Below are 23,926 nucleotides of genomic sequence, written 5' to 3' on the forward strand. Positions count from 1 at the left end.
TGGGCTGTGAAAGGCAAATAGGAACTCCAGAGTCTACGTTCTCAGGAAAATGCTGTTAGAGACATAAGCTTCCACGAGACCCTAAACATTAGAGGGTAAAACACTGGGGAAATCAAGTGAGAGAGGAATCTGAGCGTGAAGGGTGGGAGGTGATCCCCAGAAGTCACCTAGAACAGCTTAGACCCAAACAGCAGGGTCTTAGTGGGCTGCACCCAGCTCTCTGCTTCCCTGCTAAGATCCTCAGGCAGACATGGGGGACCTGCAGCCTGAATGAGCGGATAGAATGACTAAGACATAGCTGTGGAGAAGATGCTGAGCACACTGGACAGGACCTGCTCATTGGCTCACTGAACAGATATCAGTGGACACATTCCAGTGGAAACGGGTAGGCCTGAGATCGTAACTGCATAATTCAAAACTCTCCAGTTCCCCAGTTGCCGATTACGATAGGCCAAGGATGTTTGACTGAGGAAGACGGCAGGAAAATATGTGACCTGAGAGGTCAAGCCACTGGGCAGAGGTGGACTTTCTCCAATGCTGCAACCAGTCCTTAGAGAACATTTATGAAAAGTCCAATTAGAGGTAGAAAAGGGCTGCTTCCTCAAGACAGTGCCCACTGTGTTGGAACTTTTTCCCGGGAATACAGTGTGCAGACTAGAATGTGTGTCCCACCACCCCCTTTTTTTTTTGGTCCCGGAATTGAACTCAGGGGCACTTCACCACTGAGCCACATCCCCTGCCCTATTTTTTTTTTTTTTTTTTTGTATTTTATTTAGAGACAGGGTCTCACTGAGTTGCTGAGGGCCTCACATGCTGAGGCTGGCTTTCAACTCAAGATCCTCCTGCCTCAGCCTCCCAAGCCACCGGGATTATAGGCGTACACCACTGTGCCCAGCAGAACATCTACCTCTTGAGTGGCAACCTCTTAAGAGTCAGAAAGCCATTTCACACAAACGTCTGTGACAGGCCTATGGCCCACTGGGAATGTAGTGTCTGACGAAGTCCTCCTTTACAGGTGTCATCCACCAAAATGTGGACTCTCTGGGCCTTGGCCGTCGTGTTGGCCATCAAAGCAGGAGCCCTTGATGTGCCGCAAGTAAACACAGTAGTGGAAAGCCTTCCTGTGGGACAAGACTCCACTTCCAGTTTGAAACCTGTCCCTGTCAGTGTGTCACAGCCACAGGTCTTCAGAAGTCCCACGGTCCAGAGGAACTCTCCTCCCAGAAAGTCCCGAGTGGGAAACGCCAAGGGCAAGTGCAAATCCGCGGTCAAGTACTTCGTGTCCAGCAGCAAACTGGATGACTGTGAGTAGGAACTGTTCCCCCTGCACCTCTGGTCCTGTCCACCCAGGCACAGGCAGGAGGCCTGGTTCCACCCTCTGAACAAGCGAGGAGCCCTGGGCCCCGGGAGCTCGTAGAGAGCTGGCATGGCTGAGTCCTGCCCCCAGACACTCGGCAGCAGAGCCTGGCTATGCAATGGGCCCCAAGATGAGGAGGCGGCTAACTGGACACACGGGGGTGGACGGGGCCAGGCTGCCCAGGTCAAGGGAATCCTGGGTCCCACATGCTGCCTTGTGACCTTTGACGTGATTTATTGCCTAGAGACGGGGCCAGATCTCACTGCTGGCCCCAGTGCCCACCAGACCCCCTCAGCCTGCTTGACCGGGAGCTAGAAAATGGGAAACCAGGTTCCACCTCCAAACCCCTTGAGCCCCGACTTACCCTCTCCAAACTCCCACTTCACTCCCTCGCTGAGTCTGGCAGCACGTCTTCCATGAGGTAAGGACCTCTGCCACTCCAGCTTCCCACACAGGCTGAGAGCACAGGAACTCGGAGTTTGAGGCTTCACCAAGAAGTGGCTTCCACGTGGGAAGCTGTAAGGGGGCAGGACTCATTGGCAAGTGAAGGCAAAGCAGAAAACCCCTCATAGCTCAGCAGGGCAGCCATGGCCTTCTAAGATAGCACGACAGGGTGACAGAGGGGACACAGAACCTGACCAGGGGCCACACTAGGCAGGCCAACGGCTCCACTGCTTTGCCTTGAGGAGCAAAACAACCTTGAGGTGCTCACCTCTGCCCGCACCTTTCCCTGTTACAAATATTTCAAAGTAAGACAAGGTCAGACGGTCCTAAGCAAAACAGATGGGTTCCTTTTAAGCAATAATTTGGTGGTAATGTCGTCCATTTCCTTTTCAGATTAAAAAAAAAAATGCTAAAGAATAAACAGGGCAGGGGGCAGGGGTCGTGGCTCAGCGGTAGAGCGCTCACCTAGCACATGCAAGGCCCTGGGCTCGACCTCAGCACCACATAACAATAGGTAAAATAAACATATTGTATCTAACTACAACTAAAAAATAAATATAAAAAAGAATAAATAGGGCAAATATCCATGTGCTACCACCTAGATTAAGGAATAAAGCCAGCCTTGGGACTGGAGGCCCTCGGCCATGCACATGCCACCTCATCCTTCATCTCTGTCCCTCTATCCGACCCAGAGAAGGCCTCTAATCTGATTATTTTTCCCTAGCATTTTTTTTAAATCTTATGACTTGTGGATGTTCCTTACCGACAGAAGAGCTTGCACTTCGTGTTATGGTTTCCAGAACAGGCGACCTGCTTGCTGTGTCCCTGACCACACATATGGGGGTGATGTATGCGATGAGAAAGTCTCACCTCTTGTCTTCATGCTCTGTCCTACTGATGAACCAGCCATAACTTATGCATATCTTCTATTTTGTTTTTTTTCTACCTTTCTGTGACTCCAAATCCAACATGTATTCTAATGAAGGTGTCCTGGTGTGTGTGCGCCAGAGACCCCCTAGGGCATAAGTCAGGGGTGGAGATGTGTTCATGTCACCCCACACAGGCACGATCTCAGAATGAGAGCTCTGGGCAAAGGAAGCAGCAAGGCTCCAGAGGTCACAGCCACTAGTCCCACGGGGGTTGCTCCTAGGGGACTTCCTCCCACAGCTGCTCTGCTGGGTCAGAAATGTCATCCTTGGACATTCACTTGAAGTTAACCAATTAACTTCAGCCCTGAGGCCAGCAGGGGGGACTGCCATCCAGATTTATAGAGCCCCACAATGGGATAGGACCCTGGTGACAGAGCAGCTCTCCAAGCCCCAGGGCTGGCCTCAGTCCCTTCCCGTAGGCATCAGGCTTCTACCTCCCCCTGCCCAGACAACCCTGAGGGAGGGAAACGGTGGCTAGCACCTGCCCCAGTATGCAGAAAACATTGTCACAGAAGGCCAGCTCACAGGGGGCTCTCTACCAGAGGCAGCCCCTCCAGGGGACAGCACCTCCTCCAGGGGACAGCACCTCCCAATGACCCACAAGGGGAAAAGGAGAAGGGAAAGGGACTTGAAGAGCTCAGATCTGCCAACTCCACGCCCACCGCCCCAGCTGCCCCCACTTCACCATCACCTCAGTCACCTGTTGCCCCCACCAGGTGGCAGTTCCTGTCATGGGTCCCTGGCCAGGTGCAGAGATGGGGACCCAGAATAGAAAAGACCCTGCCCCAGGCTACTCAGCCTGTAAGGGACAGAGCCAACGCTGAGCCCTGGGCAGCAGGGCACTGATCAGGCACCCCGCAGCAGGACCGTGTCTCTTGATGTCTTTCAGATTTGAATGCCACCCTGCCCCCGCAGATCGAGAAGCTGCTGAAGTGTGAGGACGTGAACATAGCTGGCATTGTCGGGTCAGTGCTGTCCGTGCTGGGCGATTCCAACCTGCTCTCACTGTTAGATGTCACTTCAGTGCTAGATATAGGAGGTGGTGGCCTTGGAGGGATCCTAGGCAAAGGAGGCAGCGGCAAACCCCTGGATTCACTCTCCCAAGCCACCGGTGCCGTCAGCAACCTGCTACCACTGAGTCAGGATATTCTGGGTGGCGTAGTCCCTGGCGGTCCAGACAAGAACCCCGTAAAAGGACTCCTTGACAGCACTGGTGTGTCTGGCCTCCAGGAGCCCCTTAGCGACGTGATGGAAAAAGCTAACAGCCTCAAGGAATCCACGCAGGATGTGGTGAAGGGTGCCCTGCCGCCAGACGTCAAAGATGCAGTCTCAGGCCTGCTGGGAAACATTAACCTGGAAGAGCTCTTGCTGGGGTAAGTGCCTCCTTGACCTCTAGGCTTCTGGCATCTCAAAAGCTGCTTATTTGGGATGTTCAAGTTCAACTTCCAATGATCCCAAATGAACGCCACGGTTACCTTTTCACAAAGCACTGTTAGCTCCAGCTGAAATTATGCCCTTTCAGGGGAAACTGTAATACAGATTTCTTGATTTTGTTTGTTTGTTGTTTGTTTGTCTTGGTACTAGGGACTGGACCAGGGACATCTAACCACTGAGCCACATCCCCAGACATTTTTTATATTTTATTTAGAGACAGGGTCTCGCTGTGTTGCTTAGGGCCTCACTAAGTTACTGAGGCTGGCTTTGAACTTGTGATCCTCCTTCTCAGGCTCCTGAGCCACTGGGATGACAGGTGTGCACCCCTGCACTGGCCAGATTTCTTGAGTTCAAACACAAGCAGGTGTGGGGGCTGAGGGGCCAAGAGAAGGAACAGTGGCTTGTGGGGTGTGAGCTGGTTGGTAGTTCTCCTGAAGAACTGATGCTTGATGCTGTCACTTTGCAGATTAGAGGTCCAAGAAGTGACTGTGGATAGCATGGAGACGTCTGTGGCAGGCAATGAGATCCATGTCCGTGCTGCCACTACTGCCACCATAGGCGGAAAAGGGTGAGACTATTTTCACAAAAGCCAACTGGGTCACTCAAGACCAGAGCTTTAAGTTCCAGGGTCCAAAGCCCAGACTCAGAGGATACAGAGTGACACAAAGTGAGGGAAGAAGGTACAAGCAGGCCACCATATACAGCTCCCCTTCACCCCCAGCCCAGAGGCGCGAGGCTGGAGATGGGCCCCTGGGGAGTTTCAGCCTTCACTGGTGTAAGCAAAGACATTCATGGGAAATCTGCCCCAGTTCATACCCAGACAGTGAAGCTAGAAGCCACAGAGAACAGACCTCACTGTGACATCTCCATTGGTCTCACATGAAACATACTTTCCAAATACTCGAGGCTCCGTTAGATCAGCCCACTCTGCTCCAACACTGTTCTAATCAGTTGGGGAAACAGAGATGACTTCAGCGCCCTTAGGGAGCTACAGATTTCACATCCCTGCATGCATTCATTCATTCATCCACCTGATACATGGTTAAGATGCCACACTAGACACAAAGAAAGGACTAAAGACTGTCCCCATCTTCAGTGAGCAACAAATGTGATGGAGGAGCATGTTACAGGGTAGTCTCTGGGCACCCAGAAGACAGCAGGAACAGGGCAACCCCACTGGGGAAAGAATGAACCACGGACTAGGGCACAGAGCTAGGCATCTCTCACTGTCCCAACACCTATAGGACTTCACAGCAGCCTCCCTGCGACCTTACCAGAGAAGCAGTTGTGTCTCCCAACCAGAAATCAGTTCAGACTGGCAAAAGCAATTTCAAACCTTGCTCAGAGTCCCCTGTGTCTTGCTCCCCACAGCATAGCTGGACCTGTAATCAGCCTACTGGGATTTCAAATGAAGTCGGACACGACTCTGACAATTGCTATTTCTGCCAACAACACCCAATGTGTCAACCTCGAGGTCCAGGAAACACATATCAATGCCAACAAAGTGACCCTTCAGATAGTAAAGACGTACGTAAGACCATTTTTCTCATTTTCTGCATCAACAGGCCTATGTGCCAGAATGTCCCCACTGGTACCACCCCCAGAGATGAGATGGTCCAAATAAATGGTTTGAATGACCAGTAAACAAAGACCCAGAGAGAGGTCTCTCCTCCCTCCCTGCACTCTGGCTGCTAACTACTTCCATAATTGATTCTAATTTTTCCATAGTCATTACGTTCACCTCAGTCAAAATCGAAAAAATACAAAAGTCCATAGAGTGAAGCCTCCCTCCCCGCCAGGCCTCTTCCCTGGAAGCAAGCAATGGATCCAGGCTCCTCTGTTTGCTTTCACAGATCTGTTTTGAACATGCATGTAATTTTGCATCTGTGTGTTCACATGCAGAAAGGAGTAGATGCCGGACTAAGCACATAGCTCAGTGGTGGAGCTCTTACCCAGCATGCACAAGGCCCTGGCTTCAGGCACCAGTACCACAAAAACAAAAAAGAAAAGAAAAGGGCAGCTATCTCACAAACCTTTCTGGACTTTGATTCACATTTTTAAAAATAGCTGGGAATATATTTAATCAGCAAAAAAACAACAACAAAAAATACCAGCTTCTTCATTCTTTGACTCCCTAGAATTACCTCAGGAAGATGTACTGTTTCTTTCTTTTTTTTTTTTTTTGGTGGTGGGGGCATAGTGGGGGGTGCCAGGATTGAACTCAGGGGCACTTGACCACTGAGCCCCATCCCCAGCCCTATTTTATATTTTATTTAGAGACAGGTGAGTTGATTAGCACCTCACCATTGCTGAGGCTGGCTTTGAACTCATGATCCTCCTGACTCAGCCTCCCGAGCCACTGGGATTACAAGTGTGTACCACCACACTATGGTTTCTTTAACCAGTCCCTTATCAGCTGTTAATGTTTATACCCAACTAAAACGAACAAGGTCTCAAATAAGGCTGCCATCAGCGTGCACGGGTCTGCAGAGTCAGCTCCTCCAGATGATTGGTGGGCCAGGTGCCCTGGGCTGGGGTCATTTGAAGGGGAAGGGCTCAAGTGTGCAGAGTAAGCAGCAGGACATCGCTGTGGCTCTTTCATCAGTGGATGGGCTTGTCCAACGTTTGGGCAAATCCAGAAACACGAGAATCACTCGGTTCTCCATGGACGTCTTTTCCAGGATCACAGACACTCTGCCTGCGCCTGTCCCTATACCTTTGCCCTTGGAAGACCTCATCCTTCAACTGTTGACAGTGGAGCTGAATAAAAAGGTAAGTGCTGGGGAGGAGGGGGCACCCCCTCAAAGGCCTGCACCATTAGGGTTACATGGGGAGAAGCCTTGCCTCAGAGGGCCTGACGCTGAGAAAGACTTAGGAAGGAGGCCCAGGCCCTCCAGAGACCCTCACTATGGGACAAGCAGGACCTCTGGCCAAAATAGCTCACCAGCAAGATGACCCCTGAGGGAGGGAGGGATTACTTCTGCCAAGGAGGCCAAGAAAATAGGAGCGGGAAAGGGAAAGAGGACAGGGAAGAAACGGAGGTGGGCTGAGGGAGACGGCTAAGGCGGCGCTCGGTTGGGAAAGCCAACGGGGATGACTTCACAGGTGCAAGAAACGGACTCCTGTGACATTGTTCTCAATGACTTCAACGACTGCAAGAACTGTGAGTACACATGCTCACCTCCTTGGGGAAGCCACCGTCAGTGGAGAGAGATGGCCGAGGTTTCTTAAGGGATTTCCCCAGGGTGACCAACCAGAGGGCTGGAGGCTCTGAATCACAACCACAGCCAGCACCTGCCAACGCCCCTCCTCCTCTCCCCAGGGCCCGGGAGAGGGCCTGTCCCAGCTAACCTTCCTCCAGGCCCCTGTGACTTGTTCCCCAGGAAGGGAACAGGACAAAGGGCTCCTCAGAGACTCTCTGAAGCTCCTGGCCCCAGATGGTTTACAAAGTCCACACATGCACCATCTGGTCATGGCGTGGTCCTTGCCCCCACGCCAGGAGCCGAAAATCAGAAAAATCCCCAAAGTCCCCAATACATGTTGAAAGAAAGGAATCATAGGACACCTGAAATGACAATGGAAGTAGGAAATCAGTGACATTTGCTAAGTCCCACAATAGACAAAACACAGAACTCATGGCCAGGAAGTGTCCTCTCTGGGAGGTTTGGGCCCATCAGGGAAGGGGAGTTCGGGGAAGCGTCCTCCCATGGCATCCCAGACACCTGCGGAGAAGCCAGTGGCGGGTACCAGCTTCCTGCTAGAGACCCAGAGAGCAGGTGCCCACACTGGTCCCCCACAGGGAGGACAGCACTGAACAGAGAGCTTAGGGCACAACAGCTGCTGGGGAAGGCTGTAGTTCCACCGCTGTCTCCTCTCTCCCCTGCAGCCACTGGCTTGTTCAAGTTCCAACTTAAAAGCTCCAGGATTTCCCCACAAGGCCTTTCCATCTTCTACTGCGTAAGTGTTCCTTGTGCTTATAAAGCCGTGGGTGGAGGCTGGAGGTGCAGCTGAGCTCAAAAACACACTAGGAGGACAGCCAGGCAGTGGTGCAGGCCTGTAATCCCAGAGGCTCGGGAGGCTGAGGCAGGAGGATCATGAGTTCAAAGCCAGACTCAGCAATGGTGAGGAACTAAGCAACTCAGTGAGACCCTGTCTCTAAATGAAATACAAAATAGGACTGGGGATGTGGCTCAGTGATCAAGTGCCCCTGAGTTCAATCCCCGGCACCCCCCAACCAAAAAAACACATCAGAAGGACAGGGCAAAAGCACTGTCATCTCTTGTCTGATCCTCACACCTTTATCCTGGGCTCAGTCCTAGAATTCCACCACAACTCCAGGGCACCCACCCCGGGGCTCACCTTTGTGTTTTCTTCTATTCAAGTACACTGGACAATACCCACAGAGATATTCCAACAAAGACAACCATACCTTGACCTTTATGATCTGCTCAGCACAGATCTAGACACTGAACAGACAATACACAACAAAACAAAAAGTGCTGTCTCTTCCCAGCACCAGGGAGGGCAAGCCTGGGTGTGACATGTGCTGAACATTTGTACCTCAGCTTCTCTTCCAGAAATTCATCACCCCAGGTATAGCTATAGCAAAGCACAGAGAAAAAGATGATTCATGATGAGATTAGAAAAAACAACCTGAAATAGCTAAGCCAAGGATGAGAGCAATCCAAATATTTAAAGTTTGTGTCCAGAAATGCTACACGTATTAATTTTTTTCAAAGTGTATTAAAAATCCAATGGGGTATGCATGGAAATACCAGTGACATTTGAAGAAATCTTCCTTCCCACTTCTCTAAGTTTTCCACCTTTCCTGCCATGTGGAGTTTACATTTTATAAGCAGAGAGGAAAATGGATATCAAAAAAGGAGTTAGTTAACATGTAGGCCAGAACATCCGTGGAATGATTTCTTGACAAGATGGGCTTTGAAAGGCAGGCAGGAAGGAAAGATCAGGACCTTCTGGGCTGGGAGGACATGTTGACCACTGGACACGTCTTACTGGACGCCATGTGTAAATGGGGGAATGGCCCTGGAAAATAAGGATCTGTGGCTTCTCTTGGAAAAATCAGAGATGGGGCTGCGCCAGGCCACACTGCCTCAGGGCTTCCTTCCCCTGGGCTCCCCCTCTGCAGTCACCACAAACCCACACTCCCACAACACTGGCCGGGCCACCTCCTCCTTCACTTCACAGCCAGCCTGCAAAGGCCTTAACATCCGAGTCAGTCTCTGCCTGATGGAGATTTTTCTGTTTCTCTCTCTAGGCTGAAGCTATCTTTGGCAAAAATACAGTCCCTGTCGCTGGAAGTATCCTCCCTCCTGATCCTAAAAATGCCAACATTTCCATAACTCTGTCTCACACGTTGCTCAAGACAATCATTACTTACGCAGCCAAGATAAGCTCTGTCAAGGTAAGCGTCATCCACATGTGGCCCCTGTCACAGTTCCATTCTGTGCATCGGTGGAGTCTGTCAACTCTTGAGAGTGAGAAGGTGGGGATGCAAATGGGTTCAGAATATTCCTCCAGGGATAAGCACAACTGATGCCCTGGGATTCCACCGTCCCTCAGTGATCAAATAAGCAGGTCCCTATTTACATCAATAGAAAGCAGACAGCAGGAGAACAATCAATCTCCATGTGCCATGTGTGTGCCAGGCACACAGCCAGGTGGAGGTATTCTTATTCCCATTTCACAAGACCTAAGGGAGAGAATGACGTTACCAAGCCAGAAGGCGCGATGGTAGTTTATGTACCCGTGAGGCATTCCTTTGCTCTTAGCCCTTAAAGTGGCAAAAGGAAGCAACATCAAGAGTTAGTGATGGTTCTCCATGTGCGAAGCTGGATTTGAAGCAATACACATGTCCCCAAATGATTATCTGAGAACTGTCGTGCCACAAGGGCATAGAGAGAAACAGTCTTCAAGTTTGACAAGGCATAATGAGGAAGGCAAAAGTTTGTAATATGCCCTTCATCTTCCAAAGAAGCAAATGAGATGCGGGGAACCATCTAGAAGGGGACTTTGTCAGTCATGGTTGCTTCAGCTGCTCCAGCCTCAGATACGTGGCCGGTGACACACACTAGAGGACTGATAAATGCTGGAATGAATGATGTGAGCGCTGCACACATGGCCATGAGATAGCGTCTGCCGTCCCTCCTTCCTCCCCACGCTAACCCATGCGCTCCTGACCACAGGCAGACAACCTGGAGGCGAGCATCACCAAAATCACCTACACCTTCCAGCCAGACAGCACCATCCAGGCCTCCTACTGGACTGACATCAGGAAAGACGAGGAGAGCTATGCCACCGGGAAAACGGTGAGTGCCAAGAAACGGATCAGAACCTGATCATGAGGAAGGACTGTGAGCGGTCATGTTCCAGGGCTAAGCTGCTACCTAAGCCCAAGGTGCAGAGTGCCTGTTAACTCTAGGATGAAGAGACAGACAGCCAGACAGACAGACTCTCCAGTGGACAGCAGGGACACCAGTCTAACCTGGGGAGAGGAGGTTGGGCAGGTGCCACTCTGCATCCGGCCTGGGACTGCTGGTCATCTCATAACGTGACATGTTTTTGAGTAGCCAGGTCAGGGTGCTACTCTGACACTCGTCTTGTGTTATTTCAGACCCTCATCATCTCACATGAGTGCAAGATTTCAAAAGACAAAATGACAGTCAACATCAAACTTGTAAGGTACTACCAATGACTACATCCTCCTCCTGCAAATTTAAGAGAAAATATGAAACCCAGTATGATTCACAGGCTCTTGGGAAATACTTGGACAATTGCAAGGAAGTCAGATGGAGTTTTAAACTCATGCTCTTACTTATCTTAAATTGTCCCTTTCTAATTAGTAGTTTCTAATTTAAAACTTTCATTAAGAAGCAACTGAGAGGGCTGGGGATGTGGCTCCGTGGTAGACCACTTTCCTAGCACGCACAAGGCCCAGGGTTCGTTCCATCCCCAGCACTGCAAACAAAAAGCAACTGAGAGATAGGTATGGTGGCACACCTCTGTAATTTTAGCAACCTGGGAGGCTGAAGCAGGAGGATTACAAGTTTGAGGCCAGTCTCAGCAACAAGACCCTGTCTCAAAATTTTTATTTTTTGTTTTATTTATTTATTCATTCATTAATTTGGGAGGGGCACTTGACCACTGAGCCACATGTCTAGCCCTATTTTTCATTCATTTTATATATATAATTTTAGTTCTTGATAGACATTTTATTTATTTATATGTGGTGCTGAGAATCTAACCCAGTGCCTCACACATGCTAGGCAAGTGTACTCCACTGAGCCATATCCCCAGCCCTATTTCATATTTTATTTAGAGACAGGGTCTCATTGAGTTGCTTAGCACCTCACTTTTGCTGAGGCTGGCTTTGAACTCACAATCCTCCTTCCTCAGTCTCCTGAGATGTTGCAATTATAGGTGTCCATCACTGTGCCTGGCTTCAAATTTTTAAAAATAATAAAAATAGGGCTGGGGATGTGGCTCAAGCGGTAGCGCGCTCGCCTGGCATGCGTGCGGCCCGGGTTCGATCCTCAGCACCACATACAAAGATGTTGTGTACGCTGATAACTAAAAAATAAATAAATAAATAAAAATAAAAAGAAAAAGATTTGTGATGTATCTCAATAATAGAGCTCCCTGGGTTCAATCCCCAGTATAGAAAAAAAGAAAAAGAAGAAACAACTAAGACAATATTTAAATTCTGAAATTGAGTTGTAATTTAAAAAAAAAAAAAATTGTAGTTGTAAAGAGACAGAATGCCTTTATTTATTTTTATGTGGTGCTGAGGATCAAACACAGTGCCTCATGCATGTGAGGCAAGTGCTCTGCCACTGAGTTGTAGTTTTTATATAAACCTAATATTTCTCTGTATTTTGTTTCCTCACAGATCCGACAACAGTGTGAACCCCCCTGAGGCTGTGAGTTGATGTGGTTTTAAATATATTTATTTATGGTATATGAGAATTAGTTTAATTCCAGACATTGAGTGACACGGGGACTCTGGGAAAGGAGGAAGTCATGAACACTAGATAACAGACACACTGTGTCATGAACACAGGCTCCTAATCACGGCTTTCTGGGAGTTCCTAGAACATGGCTGCCCAAGCCCACTGTGTCGTGCCACATTCAGTCAGTACCCGAGAAGGGCCTGGAGTCTGTGTTCCTGAAGTGTCCTGAGTGTTCCAATGTGCCAACAAGCCTGGGACCCACTAGAAGCATGGAAAGATGATCTAGAAGCTAAGCTGACTCAGCTCACTAAAGCATCTCATAAGCACAGTTTGCCATGGCCTCGGTTCCCTGTCAGTGGCTCCCACCCAGGTTCCATGGAGTGAGCATGTTCCGGGGCAAGCACACAGATCACCAAGAAGAGCCAGGGGAGGAGAGGAGAGCAGAGTAAGGCAGGGGCTGGGGCTGGGGCCAGGCTCCCGTAACAGAGACGGAACTGACCAAAGGCTCATCAACCACCCGTTTCAGACATTTATTCTGAGCATGTTTATTTCTCAATTCAAGAAATGCTTAGAGAGCATCTGCTATTTGCTTGGCCCCAAGGACAGCATGAAGCCACGACAAGGAACTAACTCAGGAACCGACATTCCAGTGTGGGGGCCAAATGAGTTCATACAAGCACACAATAAGTAGGCCACAGTTAGCCACATGTTGGATGGAGGCCCATAATGGTCAACTAGAGATGAAGAGTACGATTATGGGTTGAGGAACTGAGTCCCCCTTGTTAGCCCTGAGATAATGGGGGGTCAGCAGAGTGGTGACTCTGGAATCATCACAAGCTTATGGTTCCCTTCATCTCAATTTTGCCAGGCATTTACAGGATATGGCAGGCTCTGTGTCCAGGGGGAGCAATTCAGAAAGACTGTTCACCTGACAGGCAACACAGACATTTATGCAAATAGCTGTCAACTGAGCATGAAGAAGACAGAGTGGACAGGGCTCAACTGGGAGGCAGAGAATGAGATGACCACACAGGTGGTCCCTGAATCAGTCATAAAGGAGCAGGACGTGATGGCACACACTAGGGAGAGGTGGACCAGGGAGAGGGAACCACATGTGCAAAATATAAGTGGCCTGAACTTCGGGGCTACAGGGGGGACCAGGCGGGGGGTGGGTGGCGGGGAGGGAGGAGAGCACCAGAAGGGAGGACCAAATCCGGGAGGGCCTGACCTCTTTGCAAAGGAGGGAGCAAGCACTTGTCAATAGGGTCTTCCCACTCAGTGTTTGACCTGAAGGGTCAGGGCTGACCACTGTGCCTACCGCAGTGTCTGGCACATAGGAGACACCAAGGGCAGTGAACCTACCAAAGGGCCTCAAAAACTCTCAGAGATGTAGAGGCCTGAGGGATGGATTGAAACCCAGCTCCCCACCCAGCCTTATCCAGTAACAGACACAGAGCCGTAAGCCTGCTTTCCCTGGCTGCGACACCCAACTGGGGGACCACTAGAAGGCACTGATGACAACGCTCTTTCCATCTCTTGCAGAGTGACGAGGTGCAAGATCTGCTGTCTGGGGTTCTGAAGAAGCTCCTGTCTGCTGCTATTGGTATGTGGAACCTGGAAGAGTCAGTGTTGCAGAAGAGGTCCCTGGGTGTGGGTCACCCCTGCAGGGTGGTGCCCACAGAGCACAAGGCCATTCCATTGCCACCTTGGCAGCATATTTTTTTAAAACAGGGGAAACAGCATTTTATACAGTAAAAATGAAAACCAAACCAAAATGCCTTCTCCACAGTACTTAATGAAATGTAGCCCACAAAGTATACTTGGGACCAATACCCTCTTACTACTTAGTAGAAACATGGACTAGGTCACTAGGTCATGCAGACATTCAGGAGGCTGCGATTATAGCCCTTATGATCAACACTGATGCTGCGACATGCATCTGCACATATTTTTGGTCAATTCTAAAGGAATTCAAAATAGTGCACTTAAACCACCAAAACTGCATGGGCTGATTCTCATGGTGTCTTAACAGTGAGGTCAGCCATGCCAGTGTACCCCTGGGCATCAATATTTGGACTCTACATGGTTCTGGAGTCTCTCTTCCTTGCTACCCCACTCTCAATCCCAAACCCAACAGACAAGGAGAGACCTAGGTCTTTACTCGGGTTGTTCTGCTAATCTAGCAGGGCAGTGATTTCTCCTCAAGCCACATACTGTGGCTAAAAAAAGCCAGGCAGATATTTGTTTCTTTCAACTCATAAGATGATGCTTGTTTATTTCAGAATGGTCTAAACAATGGAATGTCCCAGTAGGAGTAACCTCACAGCCCTTAACTGATGCCAAGGTTATCGTGATTAAATCGGTAAGAAATATAAATTTTTTCCTTTCTTGCATTTTGCAGTGCTGGGGACCGAATCCAAGGCCTTCCGCATGCTGGGCGAGCATTCCACAAACACTTCCCTTTTGCACCAGAGGCCACTCTGGGCTGGGGGTTTTCTCAGGAATAAAGGGAACCAGTGGGACCTGGCATCAGTCTGTTCTTAGCTTCCCTATCAGTTCCATCCAATGTCCCCACTCCCTCCTGGTAGAAATGCTGTCTGTTGTCCTTTTGGTCACCTTACACTTCCTAAGCTATGACCATAAATGATGAGATAATCCGTCCTACTGTTCCAAAAGTGCTCCCACATTTACTGAATAGATCACAATGATTCCTTTGGAAAAGTCCCCACTATGTATGACTCAGCCTATCACCTGCTGAGCCTGTCATCCCCTCCGTTCTGACACCAATTCCCCTTCTTCCTATCTAACCCTGAACCCAGAGGGGGGGGGGGGAATGAAGGAGATCTTCTTCCTGAAAAGAATGAGATTTTTATTCAATACTTTCAAAGTAAAATTACACCATGAAGATGGAACCGCAGATGGTACATGAGAGTTAAGAGGTTTACGATCTCCTAACCTTGCTGGGCAATGGTGCACCCTTGCAATCCCAGCAACTCAGGAAGCTGAGGCAGGATTGCAAGTTCAAAATTAGCCTCGGCAACTTAGCGAGGCCCTAAGCAATTCAGCAAGGTCCTACCTCTAAATAAGATACAAATTCAGTAGTTAAGCACTTGGTCAATCCCTGGTACCGAAAAATAAAAAAAGAAAGAAAGAAAAGAAATCAACTTTAGAAGTTCCTCCCCTTACCCCTTTTGGTGACATACTCAGCTTGGTAAAGGTTTTTGTTGTTTTGTTTGAGATGAGATCTTGCTGTGTTTCTCAGGCTGGCCTCAAACTGACAATCCTCCTGCCTCAGTCTCCCAAGTATCTGGGATTACAGACATGCATCAACCCACCCAGCTATAAATTCCATTGTTGATAGATCTGCTTAATGAGTATGAAATCTGACCAGTAGAACATCTGTATCTTTCACTTTGGCACAAATCTGACAAGTTGCACCTTCCTGGTTTTACTTAACCTTTGAATTTCCCTGTATCTGTGTCCAAATAAACTTCAGAGTGTATAGTATGGTAAAATCAGCACTTGCCTGGGTATTAGTTCTCAATCTCCAGCTCTTACACTCCATGGCTGAGCAGCCTTGGAAATACTACTTATCTCCTCAAGTCAGCCTTAAGTCAAGGGTCACAGCTATAGGTGATAGAAAGCCCAGCCCCAAAATGCAACAATTTAAAAATTATAGGTTTTAAACAGCCAGGGGTGCTTGCTTCACAAGTAGCTTGATTCAGAGTCTAAACAATGACATGGAACCAGTCTCTTGACTCCCCTCTTTCCAGATGGGCTCTGTTTTGGGTCTACATGGAAGCTCTCACTTACCAGGAGCTTCTACCTCTGTTTCTTTTCCACCTTCTGGGGCTCACATGGGTCAGACTTGTTTCACCTCCCCTTTCCTGGAGCAAGCGCTGGGCCAGAGACAGGAGCACACCAGCTAGCTGAGACTGTGCCTGCAGTCAGCCTATGCATCTAAGTTTCTGCATAACTGGCTGTCTTGTTCTGTTTGCAGTACTGGGGACTGAACCAGGACCTCTGCAGGCTAGGCAAGTGTTCTACCACTGAGCTACGTCCCAGCCCCATGCATAACTGGTTGTCTTTTAATCTCTTCACAGAATGATCTTCAGGCAGCAAGCTGAATCCGGCAAGCCCGAAACAGGCCATGCTCCTGAATAAAGCAAAAACATTCTGTAAAAGAAGTTATCAAGCCAAGGGTGTCCCTGTGATTGAGGAATCCAGTAGAGTTAGTCTTAAAATGCCCAGTACCCTATGGAATTATACCAACTACCTTAACATATGCAAGACAGGCAAAAATTCAAGGATTTTTTAGCATTGTTATAATCAGCTCTTTAATAAACATCTGTTTTCATGCAAAAAAATGACTCATTTGGGGGCTGGGGATGTGGCTCAAGCGGTAGCGCGCTCGCCTGGCATGCATGCGGCCCGGGTTCGATCCTCAGCACCACATACAAACAAAGATGCTGTGTCCACCAAGTACTAAAAAATAAATATTTAAAAATTCTCTCTCTCTCCCCCTCTCTCTCTCACTCTTTCTAAAAAAAAAAAAATGACTCATTTGTTGTCACTTCCTGTAGTCAGGAATCTCTGTGTTTATGACTAGTCAAAGAAAAATTGGGCTGGGGATGTGGCTCAAGCAGTGGTGCGCTCGCCTGGCATGCGTGCGTTCCGGGTTCGATCCTCAGCACCACATACAAACAAGGATGTTGTGTCCGCCAAGAACTAAAAAATAAATATTAAAAAATTCTCTCTTTCTCCCTCCCCCACTCTCTCTCTCCCACTCTCTCTTTAAAAAAAAAAAAAAGAAAGAAAAATTAATATGAATGACAGGGCAAGAAAACCCAGTTATCAAGTGGACAGGGGCAATCATGACAATGGGTAAGACTTTCTTCCTGAGTTTTTGCCCCCTTTCTCCCTGTAGTTGGATCTGGAATGTCCCCCAAAGGCCAGTGTGTTGATGGCTGGCCCTAGCTTGGCACTACTGGGAGGTGGAGGAAACTTTGAGAGGGAGGGTCTAGGGGATGTCCTAGGCCATTATTCCCTTGAAGAGGATAGTGGGACCCTGGTCTCTGTTTTTGATAACTGGCCACCAGATGAGCAGTTCTGTTCTCCCACACGCTTCCCGCCAAGATGTGCTGCCTTGCTACTGGCCCAGAAGCAACAGAGCCAATCATAGACTGGAATCTCTAAAACTGTAGGGCAAAATAAACCTTTTCTCTTTACAAATTGATTATCTCAGGTGTTTGTTATAGTGACGGAAATCTGACTGAAACACTCCACAACACTAAGAGCTTTGTTTTACATGCTGGCACAATACACAGGGGCGAGAGTTCAACTGCTCCATGCAAACACCAACGGGCACAGTCCAAATGCAAAGTGGGATGAACAGGGCAGGTAAGAGTCTGGAACATCAAGAACCAGGCAGCAAGGTCTCTAAGTCCCGGGTCAGTGACTACAGCTGGCCAAGTGGCCTTGAGTAGAAACAAGCCAACAAATGCAGCTGATAAATGCAGAGAACCCAGAAAAAGGGATGCTAGGAACATAACCACTATCTCTGTACCAGACAGAGACCCTCTGCTCTGTGCCCAGTGTCTGCATAACATGTCTGCTTTGGAGCAGAAAGAGCTCAAATTGTGACCACAAAGACCACATAAGGGAAGTGGGGCCAGAGACTGGCCTTGCCTCACAGCAAGGGACAGCACCCTATAAAAGGCCAAATTACACTCATATCTGCATTTGTCAAAAGATCTAAGGTCCTGATATCCCACTGGGTCAGACCTCTACAGTGAATCCCACCATGGCAAATAGTATAATCCACCCAGGTGTTCTAGTCAGACCCCCAGAAATCATTCTTGATTCCTCCCTCACCAATACACTAAGTCCTGTTGATGCTGTCTCAAGAGTATGTCTCATCTATGTTTCTCTCCCTCACTAACCTAGTCCAAGTCACGCCCTCCTTCTACTCTTGCCACCTCTGATCCATTATAAAAATGTTTGCCTACTTAAAAATCTTTTATTCATTGGTAAGGATATGGAAAAATCAAAACATTTATACACTGCTAGTTGCAGTGTAAAAATGATTCAGCAACTACAGAAAATAGGTAAACTATTCCTCAAAAAGTTAAATACAGAATTAACATACAGCTTAGTAATTCCATTCCTAGGTATAGATCTCAAAGAACTGAAAACAGGCACTCATACCCTGTCCACACTGTTCACAGCAGCACCATTCACAATAGCCAAAAGGAACAAACAACTCAGTGTTCATTTGTGGATGAATGGAAAAGCAAATGTGGTATATGCATGCAATGGAATATCAGTTAAGACATAAAAAGTACTGGGCTGGGGCTGGGGCTCAGTGGCAGAGCACTTGCCTCGCACATGTGAGGCACTGGGTTCGATCCTCAGCACCACATAAAATAAATAAATAAAAAGTAAAGGTATTGTGTCCAAAAAAAAAAGTACTGATAAATACAACAGGAATGAACCTTGAAAACAGGCTAAGTGAAAAAAGACAAAGCCAGAGGCCACATTTTGTATGATTCAATTATATGGAATGTTCAAAACAGGCAATCCACAGACACACACATGTATGTATATATATATATGTTTGCCAGGGGATGTGGGGAAGGAGAATGAGGAATTAGAAGCTGGGGATATAGCTCAGTTGGTAGAGTGCTTGGCTTGCATGCACAAGGCCCTGGGTCCGATCCCCAACACCAAAAAAATTAAAAAAGGAAGAAAGAAAGAAAGAAGGAATGGCTGCTAACAGATATAGGATTTCTTTTTGGAGTGAGGAAAATGTTCTGGAATGAAACAGTAATGATGGTCACAACCCCTTGTGAACATACTAAAAAAGAAATACTGATTTAAACACTTCAAAATAGTGAAATTAATGCTATGTGAATTATTTCTCAATAAAAAGAAAGAAGCCAGGTGTGGTGGTGCATACCTGTAATCCCAGTGACTTAGGAGGCTGAGGCAGGAGGATTGCAAATTCAAAGTCAGCCTCAGCAATTTAGTAAGGCCATAAGCAACTAGAGAGACCTGCCTCAAAATAAAAAATCTAAAAAGGGGCTGGGGGCTGGAAGCTGGGCATGGTAACACATGCCTATAATCACAGCAGCTCTCAAGGATGAGGCAGGAGGACTTCGAGTTCAAAGCCAGCCTAAACAAAAGTCAGGCACTAAGCAACTCAGTGAGACTCTGTCTCTAGATAAAATACAGAATAGGGCTGGGGGTGTGGCTCAGTGGCTATGCACCCCTGGGTTCAATCCCCAGTACCTAATTAATTAATTAAATTAAATAAAAAGAGAGAAAAGAGGTTGGGGATGTAGATTGGGGACAGCACTTGCCTACCGTGCATGAGGCCCTGGATCCAATCTCCAGCACCAAAAAAACAAAAATGAGAGAAAGGAAGGGGGTGAGGGAGAGAGCGAGAGGAGACAGCTAAGCATATAGACAATATAGATTTCAAAGTAAAAAATATTACCAGGGAAAAAGAAGGTGATATCATAATGATAAAGGTGTCAATTAATCAAAGGAAGATAGAAATCCTAAATGTCTATTTACCTAGTAACAGAATTTCAAAGGATACGAAGCAAAATGTGACAGCAACCACAAGGAAAAATTAGACAATTTGTACAATTATTTTCAGAAAATTTCAATAGCCCTCTCTCAAAGAACAATTTGGCACATAAGAAAGGATATTAAACTTGAACAACCTAAACTGACTGGCAGTTACAGAACTTTTTTTTTATTAAAGCATTATAACCATACATTACATTGGGTTATCCCAACAAAATCAAACATGCATGGAATTTGATTTCAGTTCATAGAAGTTTTTTTTTTTCTTTTCATACCAAGGATTGAATTCAGGGGCTGAGCCACATCCCCAGCCCTATTTTGTATTTTATTTAGAGACAGGGGCTCACTGAGATTTAAGCATTGTTGAGGCTGGCTTTGAACTCACCATCCTCCTACCTCAGCCTCCCGAACCACTAGAATTTCAGGTGTGCGCCATGGTGCCCTGCAGTTTATAGAACTCTTTACCAGCAACATATATTCTCAACTCAAATGTACACTAAATACCAAGATATCATATTCTGAGCCACTAAACAAGTTCCAATAAATGCAAATGATTAAAGTCATAGAAAGTTTGTTCTTTTATCATGGTAGATTTAAATTAGAAATCATTAACATACAGATCTCAAGAAAACCCCAAAATATTTGGAAATTTAAAAACCTAGTTTTAAATAGTATTTATGGTTTGGATTATCCATCACATGTATGCTTTTGCTTTCGTTCCCATCGAGTCCTTGCTATCTTGTTGGCGCTGATCTGGAAACAATGGACTCATCTCCCACTTCAGCCTCTCCAGCTGGGACGACAGGCACGTCATCACACCCAGATCCCATATGTATGTTTTAAAATTTTAAATGAGTAAAATGTTAAAACTTGTTTTAAATGCCTTTTAAATGAAGAACTGAGTAAAGAGCCATAACAAATGTTTTTGGCAGCACACGGAACCTGATAGCAGAAACCAACCTTTCTCAGTAGGAACCAGCCCTGAAGAAGAGGTTCCCCAGGGCCGTCACGCAAGTCAACAGAGAGGGTCTAAAGGAGATCATGGCCAGACTCACGTGGTACCTTGGCACACCCTAATATGCAGTGTGCTTCAGAAGCAAAGTCTTCAAGATCACTTCCATTTGGTAAGAGCTTACATTATTCTGTAGGAATTTTTTCCCCTTTTGGCAATGGGGATCAAACCCAGGACCTCAAATGTGCTAGAAAATGCTCAACCCCTGGACTGTACCCCCAAACCAACCTTATCTCAATTCCTAAGATAAGAATTGTACTATTACCCTCAGGTCACATGTGAGAAAACCTAGGTTCAGACTCTTAAACAATGACGTAGCGACTTGAGCTGGAGATCTTTCTGACTGCACACATTCCATGATACCTTGGGTTTTCTCACGATGAACAAAGTAGCACAGGAGTTGAATGACTGAGAACCACTGCTCAGAGCCTGTTTCCAAAACTCCAAGTGTTCTCAGACCTGAAAGAATGAACTGACAGGTTAAAGAGTCCGTGAGGGAAATTCTCAGGCAAAATACATAAAATGAGGGGATGAGCAGCTGAGTCAACGGCATCAAATAAAATTTTCAGAAGGTTCTGGGGAGGTTTTTTTTTTTCCCCCTAAGCAAATGGTTCTCCCCACCATCCCCCACTTTGGCTCTCCATCCTAGGGTCCTCCCAGGGAAAGAAACAGAGTTTGTCAGTGTCAGTTTCTCAGCAGAAACTGGGCTGAGAAACACTAATACAGAGACTTCAGGGAAAAACCCAGAGACAATAACTGAGGCAAATATGAAGTAAAAGTATGTCCATTCGTTTCAGGTAAATTTAATGACTATCAAGGTATTCATGCAGCACAAGGAGTTGCAGGCTTCCATTAGACACAGTCACTTCACCACTCGCTCCCGTCTCTGAAGCTTCATTGCCACTTTCATTAGTGACCAGTCATGTTGCCCTTCCTGTAGAGAAGGATGGCCCAACTCAATGCTGAGCCCATCCCCTCAGGTCAGCAATGTGCCAAGGAGTCCTTCAGAGTGGTCCTACAGAGGACATGTCCTTTAAGTGTCTGAGAGCTGGCAGAGGTGATCTGAAAGAAAACCAGTGGGAAGATGGCAAGATAACCAGGACTGCACCACAGGCACTTAATCCTCTCCTCCTCCAGAGGCCACCAAAAGGAATCTGATGGCAGCGACAGGATGGCAGAGACTGCACGGTTCCTGCGTGCCTGAAACCTGGGAGGAAGCGCTCGCTGATGGAATGGCAGCACAGGATCTCAAACAAGGCCCATCCCCCATGGTCACGTCCTCCCTGTCTTTTGGGAGACAGCTCCTCCCCAGCTCCAACCATGAGGGTCACGGGAGCTGCCCATGAGGACTGCCCTTCTAGTCACAGGGTGAGATGCGCTCCTGTCTGAGCTAGTTAAATCCTTCCATAGGATATTTATTGACAAATTTGGTAAGAAAGTTTCTCTTTTTCCTCTGAGAGCTGAAAGGCTGTAACCCCAACATTACCAACGGTTGCATTTCTGACCAGAACAAGTTGGTACATTAGTAAGTATTCATGGAGTACTTATTCTGTACTAGGAATTTCCCTAGATGTTGCAGACACAGAAGTAGTAAAACGGTATTTCCCTGCCCTCAACGGAGCTTTCAGGATAAAATAGATAGTAAGTATGTAAACAAAGACGATTTCAATATTGGAAAGTGCTTCAAAGATATAACAGGTTAAGTAGGAAAGAAAGTAAGGCAAGGGAAAGCTGCTTCAAAAAGACAATGTCCAGGGAAAGCCTGAGAAGGTGACTTTTTATTTTTATTTTTATTTTTAGTTGTAGTTGGACACAATATCTTTATTTATTCATTTTTATGCAGTGATAAGGACGGAACCCAGCACCTCACACATGCTAGGCAAACGTTCTACCACTGAGCCCCAGTCCCAGCCTGAGAAGGTGACATCTGAGAGAGAACTGGAAAATTAAAAGATCCAAGCCCAAGCATGGACAGCATGTGCAAAGTCCCTGAGTACAAAACCAGGCTGAGGGCCAACAAAGGAGACCACAAGGCTGAAGGACAGAATAAAAAGCAGATATGAAATTGGAAGGTAGCTGGGCTCCTTCCCAAAAGGCCTTGGCCACCCTGCATGTCACGCTGGCTACAATGAGGAGCCACTGGAGGCTAACACTGAGGAGAGTGATCTGACTTAGATGGATAACACTGACTGCTGTGGGGTAAACAGGCTAGAGAAGGGCAAGAATGGAAGCAGGGAAGAAGCTTCTAGAATTCTCAAGCACTGCTGGCAGGAGTATAAAATGACACAATCACTTTGGCTATTTCTATCATACATACCCTATGACCCAGCAATACCAACTCAGATATCCAACAGAAGCAAATATACATGTGCACCAAAACACATGTACAGGAATATTCAGAGCATATTCAATGTGAAATTGCTCCATACTGGAAACAACCAAACGGCCACCAATGGTACTATACCCATATAAATTGTGATGATGAAAAAATATAATCACGGTTGATTCACAGAACACAATTTGAGGGACAGAAGGGAGACACCAAAACTATATACTGTGTGATTTGTTTTGATGACAATCAAACCCAGCCAAAACTAAACTATGGTATGGAAATCAGGAAAGCAGTTAATTTTAAAATGTACAGAAGGGGAGTGACTGGGAGGAACATGAAAGAGTATTCTGGGTTTCTGAAAATACTTCTTTTTAATCTGGGTGACACTTACATGGGTAGTGTCACTATAATTCATCATATAATTTCACTTATAATGTGGGCAACTGTCTACACTTGTGGTGTATTTCAGTATGATTCATTTTTAAAATATGGAAGCAAAAGACCAGGGAAGCTGCTTGGAGAGAGGATGAAGTGGCCGGGTCCCAGGCGCACTCCGGAGGTGAGGACTGACTGTAAAGGGGAATGTAGGAGAGCGCCTGCTGGGGGTTTGACGGCTGAGTGGGCTTGAAAAGTGGGAGAGAGTAATTACATTTTAGCCACATTAAGATGCAAGAGATGGAGGAGATAAATGCCAATCTCTTGAGAATGGGAAGGGCTGGACGTAAGGCCCAAGGGGCAGCACGGACAGCAGAGGATGCAGATACCACCTACGGTCCCAGGAAGGTAGACAGTGACAGGCTGCAGAAAACAGACAATGATGTTTTGTCTAATTGTACATATTTACTCTAAAATATG

General features: G+C 47.1%; 2 protein-coding genes across 4 annotated transcripts in view; one reads left to right on the forward strand and one right to left on the reverse strand.

Annotated features, from left to right (window-relative positions):
• The first annotated feature begins 1,030 nt into the window (after nt 1-1,030).
• Nucleotides 1,031-17,316, forward strand: LOC143394907 (vomeromodulin-like). The gene is made up of 14 exons (XM_076849474.1): nt 1,031-1,304; nt 3,620-4,103; nt 4,631-4,732; nt 5,536-5,691; nt 6,846-6,936; nt 7,270-7,327; nt 8,051-8,121; nt 9,443-9,593; nt 10,375-10,493; nt 10,799-10,866; nt 12,074-12,104; nt 13,677-13,737; nt 14,417-14,496; nt 17,062-17,316. Exons 1-14 carry the CDS (start codon nt 1,031-1,033, stop codon nt 17,314-17,316), a joined length of 2,001 nt encoding a protein of 666 aa, XP_076705589.1.
• A 2,558-nt stretch (nt 17,317-19,874) lies between these two features.
• The window catches only part of Cdk5rap1 (CDK5RAP1 mitochondrial tRNA methylthiotransferase), a 34,734-nt gene continuing 30,682 nt past the window's right edge, over nt 19,875-23,926 (reverse strand). For all 3 annotated transcript variants that reach the window (XM_076851699.1, XM_076851697.1, XM_076851698.1), the window contains one exon: nt 19,875-21,801. In XM_076851699.1, the coding sequence (XP_076707814.1) occupies nt 21,721-21,801 (81 nt within the window). In that variant the 3' untranslated portion in view covers nt 19,875-21,720. The remainder of the gene's footprint in view (nt 21,802-23,926) is intronic.

The sequence above is a fragment of the Callospermophilus lateralis genome, chromosome 3, assembly GCF_048772815.1.
Source record: "Callospermophilus lateralis isolate mCalLat2 chromosome 3, mCalLat2.hap1, whole genome shotgun sequence".
NCBI lineage: Eukaryota > Metazoa > Chordata > Mammalia > Rodentia > Sciuridae > Callospermophilus > Callospermophilus lateralis.

Excerpts from the sequence above, each read along its gene's own strand:
- LOC143394907 (XM_076849474.1), top strand. The coding sequence starts at position 1,031 with ATGTGGACTCTCTGGGCCTTGGCCGTCGTGTTGGCCATCAAAGCAGGA. Across the intron at positions 5,692-6,845 it reads ACCCTTCAGATAGTAAAGAC|GATCACAGACACTCTGCCTG; the intron begins GTACGTAAGACC and ends CGTCTTTTCCAG. Across the intron at positions 12,105-13,676 it reads GTGTGAACCCCCCTGAGGCT|AGTGACGAGGTGCAAGATCT; the intron begins GTGAGTTGATGT and ends CATCTCTTGCAG.